Source organism: Chelmon rostratus, chromosome 22 (assembly GCF_017976325.1).
Source record: "Chelmon rostratus isolate fCheRos1 chromosome 22, fCheRos1.pri, whole genome shotgun sequence".
Lineage (NCBI taxonomy): Eukaryota > Metazoa > Chordata > Actinopteri > Chaetodontiformes > Chaetodontidae > Chelmon > Chelmon rostratus.
In genome coordinates, this window is record NC_055679.1 from 4,898,442 (window position 1) to 4,925,016 (window position 26,575).

General features: G+C 43.0%; 1 protein-coding gene across 1 annotated transcript; it reads left to right on the forward strand.

The window, feature by feature from the left end:
* Positions 1-5,177: 5,177 nt before the first annotated feature.
* LOC121625560 (aryl hydrocarbon receptor nuclear translocator-like protein 2) lies at positions 5,178-26,348 on the forward strand. Its single transcript, XM_041963688.1, has 17 exons — positions 5,178-5,336; positions 17,695-17,788; positions 17,961-17,999; positions 18,088-18,129; positions 18,326-18,483; positions 18,567-18,649; positions 18,729-18,821; positions 19,694-19,811; positions 19,954-20,103; positions 22,776-23,010; positions 23,453-23,559; positions 23,724-23,874; positions 24,099-24,160; positions 24,259-24,370; positions 24,589-24,682; positions 25,307-25,403; positions 26,191-26,348. Exons 1-17 carry the CDS (start codon positions 5,294-5,296, stop codon positions 26,346-26,348), a joined length of 1,836 nt encoding a protein of 611 aa, XP_041819622.1. The 5' UTR covers positions 5,178-5,293.
* The last annotated feature ends 227 nt before the right edge of the window (positions 26,349-26,575 follow it).

Sequence of the window (26,575 nt, forward strand, 5' to 3'; positions counted from 1 at the left end):
GTAGACGCACAGGAGATGAAAAAGGAGAGTAAATACTGTATTTGGGATCCAGACAATTCTACATATGCACAAGATGACTTGAAATCCATTACTGTGCCACTTTATCTAAAGGGAGCTAAAATATTTAGACGTCACTTCTCTGTCAGATTGAAAGGAGTGTAGGAGGTGTGTCACTTTTATCACGAGTTAAGCTTGACAATTCATTTCTGATGGACCAAACCAGCTTACTGACTCACCCCGCGTGCCGTTAGTCAGGTCAGTGTCATAAAATATTTCACGACTGATGTTCAGAGAGGTCACTTCCCTAACTCGTTACGCAGGGAAAGGTGTACTTATTCTTTTAAATAAGGAAGTGACAGAACCAGACAAGATAAACGCAGATCAAAGGTCCATTCTCATCTAAAATCTAGTTTTAGATATAAATGGTCTCCCTCTCTGCCTCAGAAACCTCCAAGCCCCGTCACTTAGCTAATGATACAGTACGCCCCCCCCTGCCTGCCTAGTTAAAGTAAGAATTCACTTGTAAAAGGTTAAAAAAGGAAAGGAAAACAAAAAAAAACACAGGCCAGGACTATGTTGTGAGGTATTTCTGTGTAATGCTGTGTACATATTGTTGTAGACACTTGAAGGAAACTGTCTGTGGAGTGAAGGAGGAAATGCTCATTAATATATTCATTCACGTTGATGAGTTTTTATGTTGATAAAATGCTAAAATAATAAAATTAAACACAACAAGTCCTAATGTTTCTTTTTGTTGTCATTGTTGTTGGGGGATGAGGAGCAGGTGGGTCTTAGTGGAGGGTGGAGGCCTGGAAAAGCCCTGAAGTCTGCAAATGTGTATTGCTACCCCTGAGCTGCCCAGTGAAGAACTAAAAAGAAAATCGTACTAATGGAGCAAATACATTTTGGATTTCACAGTATTTCCTGTCATCATTAGTCAAGTGAGGAGTGCTAAATAAAGGGGGAAAGAAGCATGTGAGTGCCTGTCACAGTCTTGGAAATTGCGGTTTAATTATACGTTTTCCAGCGTTGCCGTATTACTGTAGCTTCCTGCATATTATCATTAGAGCATTGTAATTTCTAAGGTTTGTGTTTCACACAAAACAGAAGTGAACTGATGCAATGAAATACAGTTACACATCATCATTTCACCTGGTATGAATGCAGGATCTACTGGAGTGTAAAGTCAGATTGTAGTAATGCAGCAACACACCATTGAAGGTTTTCTTCATTGCATTTTTTTTTCATCTTGAGGAAATGACTTTGCAGGTTGTTCCGTTGAGAATTATTTACTGTTTGACCATTTTAACACAATGATTCAGTGACAAACGTGTAAAATGATGTGATCTGGTAGACTTATGTATTACCTTGGGGGATGCCTCTGTTTCCTGTCTGTCTCCATACTGCTGACCATCAAGAACAAAGGCAAAAATTATGCCTCACTTCTGTGTTAAAATACAGTGTATTTTAACGCAGAAGCGCTTTTTCTACTTTTAAAAAGTGGCACAGCTTGTTGCAGTGGTTCACTGCGAGCAGCAGAGGGAGCGCTTGACACGCATTAGGCGCAGTCTCTTTTCAGCTGCTCGGGATCTTATGAATGGGCACTTTGGTTCACAGCTACACCAGAGTCACGTGAAAGCCTTTTTCTTCTTTAAAGTTGGTTTATAATTCATAATACAGCCTTAAAATGCTTCTCCCTGGACAGAAACGGTGCTCTCTGATGTATCATACCAAGTTTACCATCAACTGCAAGAAGGGTGGGGGCTCAAGTGAAACGTTTTCTCCCTTCCTAAAATTCAACCCAAACTGTCATTTGACCAATAACAACAAATACCGTTAATAATTTTCACTCCAATAATTATGCAATAATTAGATTAACAACAGTTATGAACTTTGAGAGCGAGTGTGTGTGTTTGAGGCAGGCGTAGTTGAGGAAGTTTGCACACACTCCTGCACTGAAACCTCCGTGCTCACAAGCTGCAGCTGGTCAATAATCAAACCCCCTCTAGACCTGCAGAGGCCTACAATAATTTCTTTAACCAGCCCATGCACTTTAATTAATAGCTTTTATATTTTCGCTGAAATTTCCCTGCAAGACGCACAGTAAGGACACACTGACCTCGTCTGCTGTGCGCGAGCATGTCTGAATATTCATTTGTGAAGAATAATTCCTTCTAATTTATTTCACTTTGATTCCCACTTTATTAATTTATTTCAGACACCAGGACTCACCGGAATGAAGGGCTGCTGCTCCTCATCCCGCCCCCGCGGCTCTTCCCTCTGTCCGAAGTCCTGCACGTTTGCTCGCTCTCACGTGTACGTCGCCGCCGCAAACCTGGTTACGTGAGTGAATGGTCAAGAAATCAAGTTTGTTTTTTTTTAGCCCCCCCCTTCTCAGGAAAAGTCCAGTGTTAACCGGGTTTCTTTTAATCCCTTACCCCGATTAAGGAAACCGGGTTTCTGCTTTCCATTAAGAAATCAGGTTACTGCAGAAAGCCTACAACCAGGTTACTTACGTGCTTGTAAACGCACCTGGCGCACTGGTGATTGTGCCATGCCATGACCCCATTACCACCAAAAACAGAACAATCCTTACCCATTACATCTATAAATATTCATCTTGTTTTACTGTTACATTTTCAGTCTATTTCCCATCCAATGCCTCATCTGGAAGTTTACAATCAAAGTGTACTTTCCAGCACTTCTATTGATTTTTCTAGTTCCTACTGCCCCCGTTGAAATGCACCTGAACTCATCATGCACTGCATTATTATTTTATTGATTAAACTGTATGGGAATGGAGGGTGAGGTCAGCTCAGTTTACTCAATTTTAACTTGCAGAAAACTGAGCCTAAGATGATAAAACCTTTAGAGAACGTTGCTTATAGTTCCCATGTGGTGTCAAACTTACCTCGATTTAAAGATCTCTCAGGATAAGTCCTTTTTTGCCTTATGTGAAGCTGTTTGTGTTAAAAGTTTACCCTCATTTATTTTTAATTCACTGTTAATTAACCCAAACGGTGTTTAAATTAGGCCATCATTAAATGTTTGCAGGCCATACAACTGCAGGCCATGCTCCATCCAGGAACATGGTGTCCTAGAGAGAGGAACAGAGTGGCATTCCTCTGTGGTGGGAGGAAAAAAAAAACAAGGCGTCCCCCTCAGGAGGGCCAGGAGCGGACCGACGCGCAGAGGTCACCAACGGGACGACCAGACCAGACCCAAAGACACAAAGAAGTCGCACCTGCAGGGGAAATCCCACCATTCTTAACCCCCTTCCACCAAACTGACACCAGACTAACTCAGAAAAGTTAATACAATGAACGTAATCTAAAATAATAAGTAATCATTTTACACTGAATAAACACAACTTCTCTGAGGCTTCTTGTGTGTGGGACACTCAGGAGAACAAACCCTGCTGCTGGGTCGTGATACAATGTTTCTGTCGGTGTGTTTCGCGTTTCCTGCCCACTTGCAGCGCTTCCGGGTTGGTGAAGCGCACGGGACCACTACTTTCTCCACAGACGGCCTTTAAATGGGTTAACGAGCCAACCGTCGCCACGTGACCGTCGAGTTATATAATATTTAGGTCAACACGTTTCTCGCTGGCACGTGCAGCCCTCCTTCTTACGTAAAGTCTCGTGCAAAGGTCTCAAATTACACTATGTAGGTGAAGGACGAAGATCGTCAATGTTGGAGGTGATGTATCACTGTGTTTTTTTTTTTATTAATGAGGGAAACGAGGGCGCCGCCAGAATATATCAGACGCATTCAGGGTATTTGGTTTCTTTTGGCGTTTTTCACACACATTGAAGTTGCGTTTTGAAGATGAAATATTAAAATTTAAAAATATTTTCAGCCCCCAATCCTCACAGAATCGTGTAAAGCGGTGTGGAAGTTGGCGCCGCTTTCATTTTCCGACACCGGGTTTCTGACGACGTTACACCGAGTCAAAATTATAGAATCTCACCATGCGTAATACATATTTATGTAGAACACGGTAACATTTCCCCACTTATTGTGATGGTGATGACCTTTCACAGATTAGAAACAGTGTTTCATCTTTGATTAACCACAAAATACGGACTAAAGTCTATATACTGTACGTGAAACTAAACGTATGAGCCCGTTTTTGGACGCTCCGCTGCGGTTAAACTTCTGAAATGAACATTTGTGTTCATAGTTTCTGGTAGGAACGTGTTATTTCATGATTTTGTGTAGTAGGTAATTTTTTTTGAAAAAAAAAATGTTTGACACACATTATCATTCCGAGTATGTAGTAATGTCCTCGTATGGATCCTGTACATTTCATTTCCATATTCCCCATATTTCCCTCTCTGTATGCCTCGGGGTGAGTGTGATTCTGCCGGTTATACACGGTGCCAGGAAATCAGGACAGAGTGAGACCTCTTCCCGTCGCCGCTGTGTTTGGGGAAAACCGAGAGAGTAGCGAAGTCAGATCGGTGACGCGTTCACGGCATTTTTTCAGGTCACCAAAACCAGCGGAGCACCAGGGGATCAATCTGTCGCCGCTGTGTCACGGCTCGGCTGCAAGCGTTTGATGTCGACATCAATGATATGATATCACCGTTGTCTCTATAACCCACTGCACGTCTCCCGTTAGACCACCACTTTTAGATACGATTAAAAAAACGTGTGAGAGTGACGATTTCCTAAACGTGTGATGGGAAATGCACATCCGCTGCCGGCAAAATGCGAGACAGTCACATTGGCATGTTTTTCGTTACATGACGTCAAAGTATGAAATACAACAACTAGCCCAGTTCTCTACGATAGGTGACAATGCTACGTCCATAGTAAATGTCACACACGCAGATGAACATATGGTGCATGTTTTTTGGGGGGGTTTATTTGCTTTATTTCTAGATGGTAGGAATGCTGAATCATGAGTAAACGAGCCGAAGTGAATGAACTGCGGCTTTTTCCCTTAACTCCATTTACTGTGACTGGCATGAATGAACCAACAAGGCGACGCAGGAGGAGACAGGAGAGTGTGAACTCTTCCCTCCTTCCCGTGTTTCCTAAAGGACATGGGTGTTTCGTTCTCACCCATCCTTCACGTTTCTGCCCCCCCTCCGCCCCACTCCGCCTCCTCTGTTTAAAAAAAAATCAGTAGGAGGAGGGTGAGGGAGAAAAATGAAGTCAATTATACAACATCCCGGCTCCCTCCTCTCCTCTTCGCCCCTGTGCTACTACTACTACAGCTGGCGGCTCCACATGCGCGGCGGCGCTCCGTAGCCTTCACCGGCGACACCGGTTCCAGTCTGCAGGCATGTCGACCGGTGGTTCAGACGGGACGGCGGACAGGCCGGCAGGTACGTGCTCCGTGACTGGGGAGGACGGTGGTTTCTGTGGTGATAGTGTGTAATTCAGCTCGCTTTTATTCACAGTAACCCAGTTTTTGTGCTTTTTCGTTTGTTTTGTTGGATTTCCCAGCTTCAGGGTGGAAATCACGACAATCGAAGCAGCCGTAATGGGCCTACTTCTGACCCAACTTCAGTCCCTTTTTAATTAGGTTGTCGCGTGAAGGTAGACGGGTTGTAAAGAGTGAGCCTACTCTTTGTTCAACTTTGCCGGGTGACAACACAAACGATCGCTTGCTTGTGCCAGTATCGACTGGAACGACACCACCTAACCGTAGAAGTGGGCTAACTGCTATAGTAACGCGTTACCACGCGCAGGCACCTGTCTACCAACCTACCGACCGGCGAACGGCGGCACCGGGTCCATTCATTATTCCGCCGCTACGTGCTCGTCTCCAGCGAGACGCGCGCGGAGGGGCTTGTTCAGTCGGGAGGGAATGCTCGGACGAACCTCGCGCAACCACGTGATTGTAACCATGGTGACGATTTACCCCCTAACCTTGACAAAAATCTTTTTTATTATGATAACCTTTGCCATGCAGCTCGTCTGTCGCGGCCGCCATCTTTCCCTGTAGCCTACCAAAGTGTTTTTAGCCGCCGAACCATCACCGAACTGGCTTAGTTGGTCACGTGGGTCCACGAGGTTCGCCCGTGTATTCTCTCGCGCTCAGCTTCTTTGGAAAGTGGGTCAGTGGATCAGTGGAGCAGCGCTGCCCGCGCCGACCGGCAGAGGGCGGTAGTCACTCCTGCCGCCTCCAGAGAAGCACGACAGAAATGTCAGCTCTCGAAAGTTTGTGAAGCCGGCGGCACAGCATTCAAAAACCCACGCTAAACTCTATGAAATACCAACACGAGCTTTAAAACACTGGGATATTATTTAGTACCGCAGCCACAAGTATGAAATGTACTTCACGATTATTACGAGGTCGATAATGTCATAAAATAATTCGTCACCTTCAGCCACACACTATAAAACTATCATGGAATATTAAATTAATACTAATATCCTGTATCCATCGGATACCCTATTAAATTACAGTACAAGTGCATTAGGGGCGGAATAAATTAATCAAACACGAATAGAAGCTATTCGATGTAAACTCTCCATGAGCTATGTTCCATAGTAGCTTTATTTATTTTTTTGTTGGGGTGGAAGTCTATATAAGTTTAGAACCTGGTCAATACTGTAATGAAAGTGTATGAAAGGTAGTTTAAAACTTGCTTACTTAAAATTATAATGAAAAAATAGGCTCAAAGTGCAATTTAGAATTTTAAATATGGTTATCAAAAGCGTGTCAGTGCAGTGTCCCTTAGTATCAGCTGTAGAAATAGTTCCCATTGCTTCCTGTTAAATTAATCATTGCTGCAGAAATGTGTAAAATATCAGTATTATAGCTGGTGTGTCTAATCCAGTTAATTTTACACAGCATCATGTTGTGTCAGTGTGGGTTGATTTGAATGTAAAATCCTGTAAATTAACCATTAACACAAAGCACGGTGCTTGTTAGAGTTTATTCTGTTTATTTCCATTCAGCCTCTCTCTCCCTTTGTCTTCCACGCTCACACACGCATTTCACCAGCTGCTTTTTATTCTGAGAGACAGATCTTAGATGGCGATATCGTATCACATATTAACTGCTGAAACGCTTCCAAAGAACAAGGAAGTAAAAAGCTGCCAAAGAGTCAGTGAGCACCCCGCAAAGCTCTCCTGCACTCATAGTTTGTCAGAAATATGTTAAATGAGACAAGTTAAATAAGTTTAATGGACAACTTTTAGTCATTTAAATACCGTACGTTTTTGGGTTTGGGCTCGGGAAAGATTTCAAGACATTTTAAGCCGAATGTCTCAAGTTTTTGGAGTTGAAGTTAAGTTACAAGATTTTTTTTCTGCTTTTCAAGTTTAGCCAAACTTCTGGTAACTAAACATACACCTACACCACTAACGTGTCATAAGAAAAATATCAAATTATTCCTTGACAACAAAGTAAAAAATGTCTCACTAAATAAAAATATTCAAGGTGTATGATTTAAAAAATGTTCTAAAAAGCAGGATCAAGCTGCTAACCTTACCTCAATGAAACATTTCAACTAAAACCTCTTGTCGCTTGACAATTTCACAACCCCGATTCCGAAGAAGTTGTCTGTGTAAAACACAAATAAAACAGAATGCAATCATTTGCGCATGAACTACTGGCGGCGGTTTTACGAAGTGTTGCCGAGCCCGTGTGGCAACATCCTCCATGCAGTCATGTGTTCACAAAGTGGTGAAACTCGGCCCATCCTCGCTTGTGAGCGACTGAGCTGCCAAACAGGTGTTTTTGGAGCGTTCCACAACTTTTCCAGTCTTTTGTTGCTCCTGCCCCGACTTGTGGGAAACGTGTCGCTGCTTCAAATTCAGATTGAGCAGATATTTCCAAAAACCAATGTCTTTGTGCTGTTTCCAATTGAGTAAATGTCACGAGGGCTTACACAAATGATCGTGTTCTGTTTTATTTATGTTTTACACAGCGTCCACACTGTTACAGGTCTGTAGGTGGCCCAGTTACACAAAGGCCACCTACAGACAACATCCTCTACACAATGTCGTCGCCGTGGAATATTTTCTCTGCTCCTGTCATGCAATTGTTCAGTGTGACAACCACAAAAACCACCCAGCGTGCACAACAAATACACAGCTATAATACTGCTACTGCTGCTGATGCCACTGCGACACCTCCTAGTACTGGTTCACTGCTTTTGCTATGACTGCAGCTGCATTCACAACTTATTCTGCTACTGCAGTACTGTAACCTGCTGTACTGCCGCAGCAAATGCTACTACTCCCGGCAGTAGCACAGAGGCAGGTTTAGAGACTCGATTGAGGGGAAGGCAGACTTGAGCACAGTTTTAAGGAAGAAGAAGAAGAAGAAGTGATTGTGTGATGTCTTCGGTATGAATGGCAAATAATCAACTTTATAGAGTTGATAGATTATGAGACAGCGGGCTCCTACACCCAGACTTTAATCAGCTGGCAACAGTAGCAGGCATACAGGAATAATAACAGCGGTGCCAGAGGTGCTATAGTAACACCAGCGGCATCTACTGATGGTGAAAACTGTGTTTACTGTAGACGACAGTGGAGATTCTGCCTCTTTGTGATCGTTTGGTGTCTCTTTGTAGCAATTTTGTGTCTCTCTGTGGTCGTTTTGTGGCTTATTGCAGTTGTGCTGTGCCTCCTTACGGCAGTTTTGAGCCTCTTTGTTAATTTTTTGGATGATTGATGAATTGATGATCCCAAGCCATTTAGAAAACTGTGAGTCACGTAACCATATGGGAAAAATGAACAGGACTTTTACTTTGGAAGCAGGGGATTGCAAAGTAGCTCGTCCTACTTTGTAGTCTGTGCATATAAATCAATTTTGTGATATTTTCTGGACCAAATAACCAAGAAAATAATTGACAGATCATTAATGAAAATGCGGTTTGTTGCAGCCATAATTAGAGTATTACTAATAGCAACAACAAATGGAACCTGAAAACTAAAAGACCAACTCAGTCACAGTTTTTGCTCACAAAATGTATGGAAAAAAAAACAACAGTCTAGACAGAGGTAATGTGATATTGCATTTTGGAAGAGTAACAAACGAAGGTGCCGTGACTACAGAGCCAACAAGTAGCTGCTCACATCCACAGGTGCACATTAGTGGTCTGAACATGGAGCACTAATGGATTAATAATTCTGTAAAGGCTGGCGATCCTGGCGATGTTGACGGATCTCGAAACTGTGGCCTTGGAGCAGCCATCTGTGTTGAATATCAACAAAAGGAAGTGCTCTTGAGTCTTTGCAACATGGCTATGTGAATACAGAGTATCTATCCTTTACAAAAACAGCAGAAAAACAGCGGGCTGAGTGTCAGACGTCATAATTGCTGAGCATCTGTAGTTTGAAAGGCTGTGGGGATGTTTTGAGGAAGAGGATGAGATGATTTTATGCTTAAATCTGCAACTGTGTATTTGTCCTAATTACTATGCCTGGATAGTTGATGCGCTATCTGTCTATACTGGCCAAGGGTCTGAACTAATGAATGGCATCCTGTGGTAGAAACCATATCTCTGTGCAGAAGAGAGAGAAATGGAGGATGTTGCCTTCATAGGCTGCATTAGGCCAGCTTTTAAGAGTCACAACTTATGTGACTCATACAGATGTCTGCAAAGACTGTGCATAGATTGTTTTAATTTTGTAATAACTGTAATATCCACGTCCCTCTTATGGCTGTTTAAGTTTGCTTGCATAGATATGAGACCGTCATCTTCAGATTAGAATCTGCTAAATTTCTATATTGAAAACGACAGCGTAGGAGTGTGAGAATGACACGAGTTAAAACAAATAAAGACACCAGCCAGAATGTTCCAGAGTATAATGTATTGTGTATGTATGAAACGCTGTTTTAGAGATCAGACAGGTCATAAATTCACGTTGTTTAAAAGGAGACACTTCAATTTAACATGAATTCATATATGCTGTATTTATGATGTGTGAGAATTGATCATAAGAATTAGTTTCCAATATACTGTAACCATGCTCAATGTTCAATGAAGAGGAAACAGTTTGTAAAATGTTATTTTTTCCCATTAAGGCAGAAGTTTCCTGACAACTTCAAGGGTTTTACAGAACATTTACAGAAATGCTGTCTTAATTTTATAAGACTGATCTTTTTCAAAATGATGCATACCTTATTCTAGAAACTAACTCCTCATATGTATTTGTATTTGCCTGTATGTGCATGTATTTACAAAAACATATGATTGATATCAAACCATGCAACCTTCTACAAATCCCAATAAACTCCTGATTTTTGGTCCATCTCTCTTTCATCTATGTGTTCATTGTGCACAGTATTTCAGGAGTAATGGTGCATTTTTACATATATTAGGATTGTAGCCATGTGATACCAAATACCAAAAGTGTGCTAAATATTCTGAAAACCATACTGTGGTGTTCAGTTGCAGAATTAAGTAAATACAGATGCAACCCTCGTATCCCCATGAATATTTAACAGTGCCTGACTTTCGACGCAGAAACTCTTCCGCCGGTTTGTTCCAGTTTATTGAATTTCAAAGCAGTCGTACATGTGCACGTGAATTCGCCAGACCTCAAGCCTGACTCCTAATCTTTGCTCTGGCTTTTAAACACAGACTCTCCCTGTGATTTATGTTGTTTGGACACACGCTTAACATACCCTGCTGTTGTTAAATACTGAGTGAGTTAAGAGCCAGTTTGAGATTAGCCAGTTTGCTTGCCTTACTTTTAGTGTTTTTATTGCTGAAATAGCTTATTTGTGTTGTATAAAACCATGGTATTGCATTCTAAGGGATTCTAGAGGACTTTTCCTGACTATACATCAAGTCTGGAATTCAAATCAGGCCATCTCTGCTCTGCTTTCCACTGCCAAGTACATGGAAGCCATTTGCATGGGAAAAAATGTACATTTGTTTTATATATAGAAGTGCATAAGAAATAAAGAAGTGCATGTAGGTCATATATATGTGTGTGTGTGTGTGTGTGTGTGTGTGTATGTACTCTGACTCTATGACTTTCTTAGACCCCTGTGCTGCTGCTGGTGGTCCATGTTTCTGTGTTCCTGCAGAAATATGGCACGTCATCTGCTGGCTCGGCCTCTCGCCACCACTCCCGTCACGACCGGAGCTCTTTGGCTCGGGTGTGACTCAGAACGTGACCGTGCGTGCGTGCTTTTCAGGCCCGCACAGAGCCGTCACCGGCGCTTCCTAGAAGGCACGTTCCAGCCAGAAAAGAAAGAAAAAAAATCCAGACCGATATGGAAACAGGAAAGAAAAAAAAAAGTGTGCGACGTTTGGAGGCGGCGTGTTGCGCTGCATCAGCCGCTGTGGGTGGAAGGGAGAGCCGGGCTCGCTCCCACATTCCCCGCTTGCGTCAGTGATGACCCACTAAACTCCTCAGGAGGGGTTAAAGGGAATTGTGTCAATATCACTAAAATTCACTCCACTCACTGCTAATAGGATAGAAGACGTTAGACCTGTTTGGGAAAGTTGACTGTGCGCAATTAAGGTTTTACTTTTTTCGACCTGTGCGGAGGGTCACCATGACGGCTTCGAATCCAGCCTGTGGCCCCGTGATGCATGGCGTTCCCTTTCCTCTCAGTCACCATCAATAAAAGGCAGAAATGCCTAAAAAGAACGGATTTTATTGTGTTATTTCTGTATCAAAAGCTCCTGATAAAAGGAACATTAAATGCTCATTTAAGCTTTCAAGGGTCACATCTTAAATGTTTATAACTAGCAGAAACAATGTGGGTTGATTCTGAGAAGTTATTATCCATCACTGTCTCCTTCAGTCCTTTAGTGAATATGGGTCAGACACGGTCAGCAGTCACGTTGAAAAGCTTTGCTCACTTTAATCAACACTTCTTTTTTTAAATATATATACCTAAATGGATGTCACAGTTAAAAGAGTGGGAATGAGAAGCGGGTCAGTGTTACCGCGTTATATAAGCGTTAAATAAGACGATAGCAAACCTCATTTACTCTCACGTGCCTGTTGAGCTGACAAACTCCGAGCAAAGCTGGCAGTTTGGCGCCCCCCAACGGCAACCCTCCGCCACTGCACCCCCAGTCCGCCTAGAGACAGATGACTGCAGAGTAGGACTGAGCCAAGGTATTTTAAGTGTGTGTGTGTGTGTGTGTGTGTGTGTGTGTGTGTGTGCGTGCGTGCGTGTGTGAGGGGGTTGCTGGGTTGGCGAGACACTAAATAGACGAAAGAGAGGAATTCTCGCAGTCCCGCACTCAGAAAGGTTTTTGGCAGGCATGGGTCAGCGTTTAAAGTGGCATATTTGCCTTTTTTCCACAGTTGGATGGACGCTCCTGAGTGAGATACAAGCCTTTTAAAAAAATAACTGCCACCCACCGCTGCAAACACATTTATGAGTCATGCCGATTGTTTGCTCGCAAAAAAGTCGGGCTCTTTGAGGACAAAAATTGTTCTGAACAAAAGATGGATTCTTTTCAGGTTGTGATAAGTACGTGTGTGTGTGTGTGTTACACATAAAAACAGGACAGGGATGGAAAACTATGTGAAATAAGATGAAGATAAAACCCCCTTGCTAATAACAGTAAAATAAAATAAGGTAGAATAAGGATGGAATTAAAGACAATGGATAAGATGGAAAATAAAACCTCAGTGAATAACAGTAATAAAACTAGAAAATTCCCCCTGGGAAATTTTGAAAGGGACACGGGGTGTGTTCGAGCCGACAAAATTATCTACGTTTTAAAGTTTGAATGAAGTCTCTAGGAGAAACTATGGCGAAGCAGCGGACAATTGAAAAAGGCTGCAATTTGAGAAAACGCCAGATATCAGAGGTAGTCAGTCCCTGATTAATGAATATCTCTCAGCTGTGTTTCTGTGGCTTTCTCCTTGTCTGTCTCTGTTGATCACCTCAGCTGTCTGTGTCTGCTTCTCTCCTCTGCTTCATGTCTCTGTTAACATGAATTAATGAACTGAATCAATAAACATGAATGGAGTTAATGCTAACAGAGCTAACACTAACGGAGCTAACAGCTAACGGTGCGAATAGAGCTAACGGCGCTAATGCTAACAGAGCTAACTGTGCTAACAGAGCTAATAGAGCTAACGGCGTTAACAAGGGGGCGGGGGGGATGGGATTTTTCATTATGCATTTGTCTGTGTGTGTGTGTTTGTGTATCTGTCATTGTGTGTGACTGCGTATGTGTGTGTCTTCGTCTGTTTGTGTGTGTGTGTCTGCTTGAACTACACAAGCAGCCCAACCAGCTCCTACATGGAGATGTGTCTGGTATATGTGTGTCTGAATGTGTGTGTGTGTGTGTGTGCGTGTGTGCGTGTGTAACTTCTGCCCCACCTGCTGATAATTACCTCTGCACCTCTCCCACTGTTTACCTGTTCCTGTTCAGTTTTGACGTGCTTGTTTTTAATCACTTTTTAGCTGTTGGTTAGCCCTTTTTGTGTGTGCATTTGTGTGACTACTGTCTGAAACTCTTTGGCAAAGTGCTTTCTGAAGCTGAGTTTAACTGTTTGTTGGACAGAGATTGTTTTCAAACAATGCCCTTGTTTTGACTGAGCTCGTTAAGATAATCATTCTCAGGCTTGTTGTCCTGCAGATGTGTGTGCGTGGGTTATTGACCGGTGTGTGTGTAAATGACAGTTGCACCTGTTAAACTCTTCCCTTGAAAAGCGGCTTTTTCGCTGTCGGTTTCTTCCGAACAACTTGCGATTGTGTCAAAACCGTAGCTGCTATCAAAAAACCGATTACACTGTGAGATGCGGACAAGTCTGGGCCAGATGTACGTGTGTTTTGTGTCCAGATATTCTTTAGAAAAATGACAAAATGGTCGACTTAAAAAGACTCTGCGACTCAGAGAACAGGAGTTTGTATTGTATGCAGTGAGATTTGGGTTCGGCGAACCTCCCGAACTAAATCCTCTGGTGAGAGAACCGTACCTCGTATCAGAGTGTACTATAGATCATCGGACTCCCGAGAACTTCCTGAGTCCGACCATCTCCTCGTTTTATTCCTGAGACAACAACTTTTTGTTTTATGGCGAGCTAAAGACAAGAGGCATTTCTGCTTTGCTCACAAAACAGCTCTGAATTTTAACATGGGACTTAATGGGAGAGCAGGAGGGAGCTGGCTGCACAAAAAGCCTCACTATTTAAATTCAGTAAGTCTCTCAGCTTTTTCGAGGACATCGCATGAAAGAGGACAAGTTTGTCTACAAACTGATCCCAAAATTATGCGTGTAGAGTGTAATTTGTGGCCGTAGCGACGAGAAAAAGAGAAGATTTTAGGATCGTTTTTAGACTCTGTGCCACTCTAGCACGCACTCTAGCACGAACATTCCGCGCAATACACACCCATTATAATCTCAAAATTTCCCTCCAAACGATCACTGTCATTGAACAGTGACTGATCAAAAACTATAGGACCAATCAAAATGTGGATGAACACACCAATAGACCAGACTTGGGTCTACATTTTAAAGTTTAAATGAAGTCTCTCGGTGAATGTATGCCTGAGCTACAGATGTTTGAAAAACTCCAATTTCAATCTTGTTTTTGTCGCCCGTCCCATTCATTTCTTATGGGAAATTTATCGCAGTTTTTCTGGCTCCTGCAGCTATTTCATAGCTGTAGGAGCCAGTGACTCGGGACGTTGCCCCGTGTCCCTAATAAGAAGAAGAAGAAGAAGAAACGCGCGGGATAGTAATAAGTGACTCGGGGCTACGAGTCACTTATTAGCCCCGAGTCACTGGCTGTGCCTCGGAGCGTGCCCCGTGTCCCTAATAAGAAGAAGAAACGCGCGGGATAGTAATAAGTGACTCGGGGCAGAGCCCCGAGTCACTGGCTCCTGCAGCTATTTCATAGCTGTAGGAGCCAGTGACTCGGAGCGTGCCCCGTGTCCCTAATAAAGTTAAAAATACAGTACAGAGGATGCATGAAATGAAGTAAAATACACATTTTTAAAAGAAGTGCAGTGGTGCGAGGCAAAGCACAAACGTTTCAGGCCTGTATCAGGAAGTCATAGCTAATTAAAGGCCCAAAAGTGAAGAGATGAGTTTGTGGCTTTCTTTTAAAAACATTCAGCCAGCTGCTCCCTTGGTATCTGTAGTGTGCTCCAGAGCTTTGGGGCATAATGGACTGCATCCCTGATTTTCTTTGGGCCCTTGCTGGAAACCTACAATAAACCAGCAGGAGATGATCGCAGTGTTCTTGAAGGCAAATAGTGAACAAGGGATTAAGCATTGTGGCTTGGTTTTAGCCCATTAGGGGTTTACTATACAAGGAGGAGGACCTTAAAATCAATTTTAAATGGAGCTGAAACTGGACTAGTGTGCTCTCTCCTCTTTGTTCCGGTTAATAGACGTGCTGCAGAGTTTTGAATGTGTGCCCGTGCCTGCTTTATATGACTTTTATAGAAGCAAAGAAAGGCCATAATAATTAGTACTAGTATGCTCAAAGCTACTTTAATCAACAGAATATAAGTTTATTGTAAATAGTTAATACAACTAAAACCATTTTAATGCATTGAAATATTTTACTTTACTCTGAAAAGCATCTCACTGAATTAAAACTTCCACAAGGCCTTCACAAGTTGTGCAATTTAAAAAACTTCTGAAGGTATCAAGGTTCATTTATTGATTACTTGTCATTTTAACACAGGGTTGTATTACGAGACTTAGGTTGAATATTTACATTTGAATAAAATGTCATTTATTTATGGTGAAGTGCTGAGGATGTGTTGACGAGTCTCACAGCCAGAGGAAAGAAGCTGCTCTGCAGTCTGGTGGAACCGCAGCAGATACTTCTGTACTGCTTGCCAGGCGGCAGCAGGGTGTTGCTGAAGTGGGTACTGAGTGACTTCCTCACAATATGAAGATGATCGTGGTAATGTCCTTAAATTTCATAACAGATTCTCTCCGTGTCTGTGACTGCAGCCATGAGTGTGCAGGGTGAACAGGAGGGGGCTGAGCACGCAGCCTGGGGGGGCTCCAGTGTTGAGCTGTCGAGTGGAGGAAGTGTGACCGCCAGTCAGACCTGTCTGGGGTCTGTTTGCGAGCTTCAGAGTGTGGTACTCAAGCCTAGAGTGCCATGATTGCCAATCACTTTGATGGAGATTGTGTCGAATGCTGAGCTGAAATCCACACACAGCATTCTAACGACTTACTCATCACCAGGTTATTGTTTCTGCCACCTTGGTAGCTGCTCTGTGGCTTAGTTGGTTTTTGGAGTCTTTGTGATAGTTGTCCCGTGTTCCTGCGACTTGGATGAATGCCTCAGAGTCCCGGCCTGCCTGCCAACCCCCTTGCCCTGCCCTTCTTCCTGTATATCCTCTTCCTCTCTCTGCCCTCACCTGCCATCTGATCTCATGAATCTGTTAAAATTCATCTGAATCTTACTCTGTGTTCTGTGCTTCTGTACTAAACCTGACATTCACGTCAAAATTGAAGATCAGACTTAGATGATAATCAAGGTTGAATGGAACTTTTGAAATTGTAAAATTTGAAATGATCCTGTGGAAATTTCAGAGAATTCAAACCACATGAATTCACAAGGTTTTTAAAGCAAATACAAATGTAAATCAATGGAATTAATTCAGTGGCGTTCGATAACATTAAAATGATCACGTCCTTCATTGGCTTCCATTTGTTAGCCACTTTTTGAAACAGTCCAACAGAACAGCTTTCTAAACTGTTTTTACTGTTTGCAGTAACCTTTTTTCTGTTTATTAAAATAGCAACAATACTACTATTGTGACTTCTACATATTTATGAATACATAAGTTGACTGCAACAACTCTATTATTACTATTAACCCTTTAACGCCTATTGTCGCGAATTCGCATCATACCGCTTTAATCCACATTGCAGCCGAATCGCACATGCATTCCTCTAATGCCGGTTTGTGCATATTCAACACACACCTAGGAACCTTTAGCAAGCACTGGTTTTTAGTCAGACCGGTCAAAGTGAAAGAAACCCTGTTCTAGTTGTTGTTACAATATAATGGTTGCCAATTTTGTGGCTGTTTTGATAAAAAAATGAATTTTGAATACACAAAAAAGATGTTTTATGGCATTTAAGCATTGAAAAAAGTGGACGTAAACTGTTTGTTTGAACCCTATTCTAGTTGGTGAACCTACCTAAATGTATATCTATTGTATGTGCTACCGAAAAATTAACAAACTCCTCTTACTTTGGAATAATTTGAAAGCAAAAGCAATTATTTTTTAAATATAATTCTAAATAAATTCAAATGTCAAGGGGTTAAGACAAACATCAAACAATTTGGGTGCAGCAGTTCTCTGATTATGTATACATGCAGTATTAGTGAATATTTCACACAATCAGCCTGCAACAGTTTACTTAATGGTGATAACAGATCACCATTCACCACTGTGCATTACTTACAGGGTTTTTTTTTGCACACAGGTGCTGGTGCAGCCTTGGTCATTTCGGTAATTAGCCCATTATATCTTGCTTAGCCTGAAGGTGCGTTGAATTAGTTGTCATATAGTTTCAAGGCATTTGCACTCATGCTTAATAAGAACCACAGCCCTCCTCTTCATGAGCCTCTTGTATTCGCTGTTCGATACGTGCAACAAACCCAGCAAACCCCAGTGGCAGAGCACGTATCCTTCATTCTTTCACAATGAATTATTAATAGAACGCCTGACAAGCCAGCGCCACCGAGATCTCGAGGCTGACGCACTTATTAGCAGTATCTCACATCGCTGTGATGGTTGTTTTCATGTATCAGATCCCGCTGCAGAGGAAGGAGTCCCGAGCCAGGCAGGCTCCTCGCTGCCAACTGTCGAGCTGCCAAGGAAACGAAAGGGAGATGTGGAGGAGAGGTCAGGCCGGAGTGCAGTGCTCTGTTGTTGTGAAAAGCCAACTCACTGTCATTTTACTCTTTGTTCGCCAGAGTAAATATGCTTACTGAACTGTGCAATTCACATTCCCCTTATTATATGTTGAATATGTTAAATATCAACTAACCCACAGTGTGTCCATTCGATCTTACAGGCAAAGCCTCGACGTCCAAATGGATGACGACCTCAGCAGGTGACTGACCTCTCGCCTCTGTTCGCACACTATCTCATGAGAGAGCGCTGGCTCTACTTTTTCTGATTGTCGATGCCTTCATTTGCAGATCTGAAGGAGAGGATCAGCAGGTCAAAATGAAATGCTTCAGGTGCTTCTGTTTTTGCATCTAACGTCTACACTGATCGCTCTCATTTAGTGTGTAACGTGGCCAGCTGCTTTACGGCCAAAGTGACTTTCACAGTTCTAGAATGATTACTTTATGAAGGTCAGGTAATTATTCCCCGCCAACCTGAATAGATTCTGGAAGTGGAAAGCTGTGGTCTTGACTCTTGAATCATCCACAGGGAGCCTCACAGCCAGATCGAGAAGAGGCGGCGGGACAAAATGAACAATCTCATTGACGAGCTGTCTGCCATGATCCCCGCTTGCCAGCCCATGGCCCGAAAACTTGACAAACTCACTGTGCTACGGAAGGCTGTGCAACACCTGAAAGCCCTCAAAGGTAGCTCTTCACCCGCCTGTCCAAAAAAAAAGTCAGTATTGTCTGTTCTGTTCCCTCTCACAGCTTGTGTTTACTGTGTTCAGCTGGAACAAGCAGCGCCTTTACTGACACCACCTACAAGCCTTCCATCCTGCCTCATGATGACCTCAGGCACCTTCTGCTCAGGGTAGGCACCGATGTGTGACCCCTACTCGTCTTGTATGATTATATCTATCTGTCTATTAATGCAGCCGTCCACCCATCAGGTTGCAGACGGCTTCCTGTTAGTTGTAACCTGCGATCGGGGGAAAATCCTCTTCATCTCCGAGTCCATTTCCAAGATCCTCAACTTCAGCCGGGTCAGTTGCACTTCTACAGCACACACTCGTCTCGTCAGAGTTGGAGGCCATGCTACTTGTTCAGCTGGGTTGGGAAAAGCTTGATGCTTAAAGCGAATTTTCACTCCATTTGGATAAAAACAACATCACCGATGTATTCAGGAATACTTTTGACCTGTCTGATAACCTTCTGCTGTATTATGTTTTTGCATTTTTTGTTCAGTAAAAGTATAAGAGCCTCCACTTCATCTGCTCGCAGCATGTGCATCAGTGTGTGCTGCTGCCACGTAATTCACTTGTGGCTGAGGGACCAGATCTTTACAGCTCAGGCTTCACATAAATTGTGTGAGTCTGCAGATTTGGTGAGAAAACAAAGACACATGAAACATTTTATATAGGCTCTGATGAAGGCCTGATAATACTGCAAGTAAAGCTCAATAGTCAAAGCCAAATCTTTTTCTTTTTTTTTTCAGCAGTGCCAGCGCTGTGAGCTTTAATACATTTTTGGAAAGTCAGTTCATAGTGTTTGGCAGCCAGAATGATAACCACACCTGCTCTACATTCTTGACCACATTTTTCAGCTTTGACTGTAGGCAAGCGGAGAGGAACGGAGATTAGGAGGGATGCAAGAGAAAAGCTCCCAGAGAAATTTGACTCCATGTCTGCAGGGCAGCATGTGTTATTTGGGTGCTTACCAGTGAACCAGGACTGGATACGTGCTGCAGCAGCTCTCCCTTTTAGTTCTGTTTGAGAGTACAATTACTGTATGTAGAGCTGATTAACAGTTGTCTTTTCAATTAAGTTTTGATGCAATGAGCTGTATGATGACACACAACTCAAGAAAATAGTAGTAAAAAGTTGAATGAATGGATGGATGTCACTTTGGTTTGCAGTTGGAGCTGACTGGGCAGAGCTTGTTCGATTTCATCCATCCCAAAGACATCAACAAGGTGAAGGAACAGCTGGCGTCGTCGGAGCTGAACTCTCGCCAACGCCTCATTGATGCTGCAAGTAAGTCTGTTGCCACGTCAGACTTGAAAAACAACTCAAACGGACACTGTAACCAATCAGCATCGGAGATTAGCCAAAATCAAAGTCAAGCAAACTAACAATCGGCACGCCATTGCCACTAACGCTGCCCCTCTGTGTGCAGCCGGGGTTCAGGTCCAGGCGGACGCTCCCATCAGGCCGTCCCATTTAACCACAGGAGGTCGGAGATCCTTCTTCTGCCGGATGAAGCACGGGCGGGTGGCGGGGAAGCAAGAGGACAAGCACTCGCTGCCCAGTACTTCCAAAAAGAAAGGTGGGTTCAGAGAGCAGTCCAGGCTGTGAGAGCCGCCCAACACCTTTTCAGCAGGTGCACCTGCCGGTCTTAGCATGTCCACAACTACAAATTCAGAGGGGAAATGCTGGTTTTTGCTCAATATCCAACTCAGTTCAGTCAGAAACACTTAAGTGAATGTAACAGCAGAGTTATTGTAAGATATATTAGGTTATAATGGCTGTATGAATTTGATTGGTTGTGGGTAGTCAGCTGATAGTCACAAAAGTGGCAAATTAGCCAATGACTGTGAAGCCCGAACAAAACAGCTGATGCTAATCATTTAATACAAGCTCAATTCTGTGCTTTCCCTCCGAGCCAATGCAGTGCTGCTCTGAGAGGTCGCAGGACACCTAATTATCATACTGAGCCATTCAATAACAGAATAAAGCTCCATTCTGGAGAAATGTCTACAAATTGAGACACAACCTCGACTTCCCCTCGGTTCATGTGACCACTAGCTGCGCTGGTCCTGTCCTGTTCCCATTTTCAAGCACTGTAAGTACTTCCAAATGATTCTCCATTTGAAACGCCAGATGTGTTGCAGAAGGCAACGAAACAAGCGCCAGAAAAATCAGTTAGATTTATTTTATTATGTGTTGCACTTCGGGGGTTTTCTGCTCTCTAAACAAAACAAGTCTCTAATATGATCTCAGAAAGAGGTTTCAGCAACAACAGAGCATGACAGAATGTAGATACACAGATACAAATAAACACAGAGAAACATGCTGACCCCCCTCACAGCCGCAGCTCTCATAGATCACTGCTATTTTGGATCGTTTTCGTCCTGTTACCTCGCTCTCTTCAGAGCACTTGAGGCGGTTCAGCTGAGGGGACCTGCTCGGCTGATTTATTTCTCGAAAAGACTGGAATGATTCAGCTTCATATATACAGTCGTGTTCAGGCTTGGACGTGCAGGGCTCTTTGCCCTGAGGAGGAAGAGGAGGAGGAGGATGCATATCAAAAGATAATAAGATATTCAAATGTGTTTCTCGGCAATGAGGTCAGCGTTCAGGTGACAGCTGGAAAACAAACAAAAGTACCCTGCCTCACCTGAGGGGACAAAGAAATGACCTGATCTGGAGAGGTGGACCAGGGTGGGTGTGTGTGGATTATGACCCCCACCCCCCGAACACACACTTCTTCCACCTGTTGGCAAATGTTTGCTGTGGTTGAATGCAATGAAAGTGTGTGAGCCTGTGTGACCTCAATGTCCATGGAAATAATGAACAAAAGCTGCTATATGACGACTCTTATCTCTGTAGCTGTAACTATTTTTAGCTTTCCCCAGAATGTTCTGTTCAATTCTGAGCAGCTCTAAACCAAATTAAATGTCTCATTCATATTTAAATGCTGTAAAGAAACAAAGATGTAATGACATACCAAAAAAAAAACCCCAAATGCTTCACTCAGTTGTTAAAACACACACAAATGTGTTTTTCCCAAATGTGATTTCTTGGTGAAAAGAATTCAGCGTTTGATCGAGACTTTTTTCCAAAGTAGATGCTACAATTAAATAAACCTTGTCCTGCACAGGAAGTAGGTCAGTGTTACAGCCTTGTATAACCACGAAGCCAGAAGACAGTCCAGACCCCACTTACTGTAGACCAAGCTGTAGTGACAGAAAAAAGGCAAGTGTCGCCACCCAGTGGCTGATCTCGACAACTGCACTGCAGTGTTTCAAGAAAAGAAGCCATGACTTTTTAACTCCTAGTCCATAATATTCACTTTTTTTTTTTTTTTATCTCATTCACTAAATAATAATAATCATACAATTTTAATACTTTCATGAAATAAAAAGGTACTTGGAGTCATTTATGTGTTCTTATGCAAATTCCAGCCTTTATTTATTAGGAAAAAGTTATGCTCACAATAACTTTTTTCTTTTTTGGGGGCAAATCATCACCTGTTTGACGACCTTGTTAGCACTCAGTTGATCATAGCATTTACAAAGAACAACATTATCATTTGCTTGGAGCCTCCACCATGTTCACCAGGTAGCCACTGACTGGGCCTGTCTGTGGTTTGGAGCTGAGCAGGTGGTGTACAGCACATTTGAAACAGGGTGGTTGGTGTCCATGAACAGGGTGCATGAACTCATTTGATATGACTGTGTGAGTACTCAAACAAAACATACTGCAACCCACTGACCTAGAAGAACCAAATCTGTATTACTCCGCAGCTGGAAATAGTGCCTAACAAATGCGCTGTTTACTGCTGCTTGAGTCACATTTGGTGGAAACTACAGCGGCCAGCAGTCTGAGGAAATTATTTAGCCTCCTTAGAAAAATAAAACAAAATATTCGTGACTCCTCGTTAAAGATTTCCATCAGCAGTGGGAACGAATGGGCTTGGGGCTGAATGACACACCCAAGGTGGGGGAAATGATTTGTCCTGAGAGGTGGACTGACAAACTGTTGGTTTTCATGGGATTTGTTTACAAAAAGAAAATACAAAAGTTAACATAGAGGTCCAGATATATAAAAGAAATCAGATTTTACACATCAGCCATCAGTCATAAGTGTAGATGTACAGAAACAGCTGAAGAGCTGCCCGTTCCCTGCAATAATATGTGCATTTTTACAGGCAATTATTACAACTTTTTCATGAGTTTATTAACAGATCTTACACACTGCTTGTTTTCGTTGCCATAGAGACTCACAGATACTGTACCCTCCACTGCACTGGATACATGCGGAGCTGGCCGAGCAGCCAGCTGGACTCAGAGGGTGACACTGAGAAGGAGACCTCGAGCCTGACCTGCCTGGTGACGGTGTGCCGCCTCATCCCTCACGCCTCCCACCAGCCTTCCAAAGACATTAACGTCAAGCCCGCCGAGTTTGTCACCCGCTGTGCCATTGATGGCAAGTTCACATTTGTAGACCAGCGGTGAGTTTCCCGATTTTAACTCTGTCTAGCTGAACGAGTCACTGTTTACCTCCCTCTTGTGAGGCACGGATTTGGTTCCCCTGAGAAAGAAAAGGGAGAGGCGCGTTGTGGCGAGGAGGCCTCTAAGTTTTGTCACTTCAGCTGTCAGTGGATAAAATCCTTTGTCTTTGCTGTTGTTTCTCAGAAGGAGCTGAGCATCTTGACGGCATCACATGAAACTCTTCTCATTTTTTGGGAAGTAATTTCATACCACAAGTACAACGACTCATTTGATCAAATTTCCCTTGTGTGACTGCTGGCCGTTTCATGTCCAGAGGCTCATGCACACAGTTCTGTCAGTCCATTTTCACTCATCGCCGCTTTTTAACCAGCACAATCCTGAGGAACAGTGAAAGAGACACAGAAAACCAGAAAGACTCAACTCTCGTCCCTTCCTCCCCAGGGCCACGACAGTTATTGGTTATTTGCCGCAGGAAGTTCTGGGCACGTCGTGTTATGAGTACTTCCACCAGGACGACCTGCAGCCCCTAGCAGAGAAACACAGGCAAGGTGATGCAGCAAAGCAACCAGTCATCTTGAATTTGATTGAAATTCAGAACTTGGTTGAAATAATTGTACCCCAAACATGCTTTTTGTGTCGTAGCTCAGCAACATTTGTTCATCTTTTTTTCTACTATACTTTGTGATGACACTGGCGTCCGATCTCTTGGCAGCTCTTCGAAGCAAAGAGAAGATTGAGACGCCATGCTACAGGTTCAAAACGAAATATGGCTCCTATGTTTCGCTCCAAAGTCAGTGGTTTAGTTTCACAAATCCATGGACCAAAGAAGTTGAGTTTATCGTGTCTTTAAACAGGGTTATCCCGTAAGTACCAATTCATTCATGGAGATGTGGTTAAGTGTTCGGATATGGTTGTTATTAATATTAATCATGTGCTTCATGTGTATTTTCTTTAGAGTAATCTGTTTGACACTGATTGTCCAACACCTTTGTTTTTGTGTTGATTTCATGCACTTACTTTGCTTCCAGTCTTTAAAGTGCAGCTTATTCATGGTCATAACAGCATAAATACTCTTTTGCACCAGCAGGGGGCCTGGTCCTGCAAAAGATGAGGAGGCGGGCAGCTCAAAGGTTCAGGTCTCACTTCAGGGTGAGAAATACATGCAGTCTGATCACATGAGCATTTGTTGCTTGTGTCTGTTTTTTTTTCAGTGTAAAGGTTGATTTTACTGTCTTTTCCTTCCACAGAAGACACAAAGCAAATACCCATAATTCCTGGACTTTCCAGTGGTGTTGGCACAATGATCTACGCAGGCAGCATAGGGACCCAAATCGCAAATGAGCTCATCGACTCTTACAGGTGCAGTGTGTGTGTGTGTGTGTGAGTGTATATATATATGGATAGAGATGGTGTAAAGGTTGGCATGGACATGAGTAAATGCAATGGCACCTAGAGGTGGTGTACATAAAAGAGGAAAACATATGAATAAGGTTTACACTGTATGTGCAGAAACAGTCTAGTAGAATATTTATAACTAATTACAATTTTCTCCTGCTGTGCTCCTCCCTGTTCTTGAGCAGGATGAACTCCTCTCCATCTAGCGGAGCTTCCAGTCCATTTGGTCTGGCCCAGGAGAAAGGTCCGCTGGTTTCCCCACAGACCAGCAGGAGTGTGAGTGACCTCTTCATCACTGCAGCACATGCACTCGGATTTTGTCTTAATCAGTGTGCTTGTTGGCTTTCTGACCAGGTTACTGTATAAACAAACATGTAGTTTTTCCGGTTATGCATCACCTTAGTTTTTCTATTTTCTGAGACATTACTTGTGTTTTGTTGTTTGTCTCACTTTACTGTACGTTTTATTGGCAGTAGGTGGTTCACAGGCTTTTAAAAGCATGGAAATGACATTCTGGTACACTTATTTATGTAAATATATAATGACATGAGGTCTAGTCTAGACTAGAAGGCACGGACCTATCCAGCTGCTCCACTAAATGTATGCAAATTTACGCTCTTTACGTTTATTTTTACAAGTATTAGCCAGTTCACTGAGTCTGAGGGGGATTTAGTTTGTGAAACAACTGACCACAGCATGCTCACATGTCCTTATAGTGTCTTGCTTGACAACCTTATTCAAGTGATTTACTAAAAGTTGATACATGCAGAAAAACGCATGCTTTAAGACATCAGCTGCTTCTACAAGTTGTTTCCCTGGGATTAATTACATGCTTCAGTGGAGAGAAAAGTAAAACATGAGGCCCTGCGCAGTGTTTTAACGTGATCCGACTTGTTCCAGGCATCCAGCAGAGAGGAGGCGGCAGGCAGTTCATCGCAGTCCCAGTCTGACTCAGGGACAGCGGCAGGCACCAGCAGCGGAACTTCTGAAAGCACAGGTACTGTCAGAAAGGATCACCGTGGATCCAACCAACCCGAAGGCTTCAAAACCCATGAATCCTCAGCTACAGTCCCTTAACCATTATCCAGCTGGGTGATGCAAAAGATCAGGGCTGTAAAATACAGCATTTGTACAAATACAGGTCTATGTTCCACGATTATTAGGTACAGGTGATGCCAGCATGTTGGAGAAGCTAACATTTATTAGTCTGTCCAGGACAAACGAATAAATAAGTTCTCAATGTCAGTGTTTTATTTCAGTTAATTATGCGTGCCTGAACTCACACTGCCTTCAGAATGTATACATAAAATCTAAAACCCCCCAAGTGTTTTAACAACTGTCTTTCAGTGGAATCCTCCTCACTAATGTTAAAATACTAAACAAAACATGAGCTACAGTCTTCAGAGAAGCCACAGGATAAAGTTTAATTTGCTCAGTGGGACTTAAATATTCCTCTTTATGTTTGACTTTTACTTGTTTTTCACAGATGTTGAGGTACTGTTACCTTCTCATCCTGATGGAAGAATATTTACATCCACCATGAATCTATTTGCTTTCATAATTTTGCGGCAGAAAAGAAAGTGGTGCCTTCAGACATGAGGTCTGCAAAATGAACCTTTTTTCTAGCAAACCAACGAAGGAATGATGGATGAGGGGAAATGGGTTCATCTAAAACAATTCATCACCAAATAATAGACGGCCCTGATCGCTGCGGACGGGTGATATTCCGCAACATCAGAGTTTCTAAAGGGGTTTTTGGATTTTCTCTGCTCTGTCCCACCCAGGCGAGCCGTCCCAGCTGGACTTGGACAGCATGGTGGTTCCCGGGCTGAGCAACTTCAGCAGCGACGAGGCAGCCATGGCGGTCATCATGAGCCTCCTGGAGACGGACGTGAACATGGGTCAGTCGGGGGACTTCGAGGATCTACACTGGCCTTTCTAGAGCGCACGAAGCCTTTCAGCCCCTCTCACATGCTCTTGTGCCGTTTTCTTGTCATTCGCTGAGAACTTGGGTGTTTTAGTTGTTCATTCTGTGACCAACTGATCTGGCCTTGCACATTTGAACCCACTGGACTTGTACCAAAGGCTGTAACATGTCGCGCTTGAGGAAGCCTAACAGATAAAAGACTAAGTCAATAGGAATTATTATGACTGTGATTACCTTGTTGG

What these genes read in the sequence shown, in the direction of transcription:
- LOC121625560 (XM_041963688.1), top strand. Translation starts at nt 5,294, where the DNA reads ATGTCGACCGGTGGTTCAGACGGGACGGCGGACAGGCCGGCAG. An exon ending in AGCAGAGAAACACAGGCAAG is followed by an intron (nt 23,560 to 23,723) that starts GTGATGCAGCAA and finishes ATCTCTTGGCAG; the next exon opens with CTCTTCGAAGCAAAGAGAAG. An exon ending in GGTTCAGGTCTCACTTCAGG is followed by an intron (nt 24,161 to 24,258) that starts GTGAGAAATACA and finishes TTCCTTCCACAG; the next exon opens with AAGACACAAAGCAAATACCC.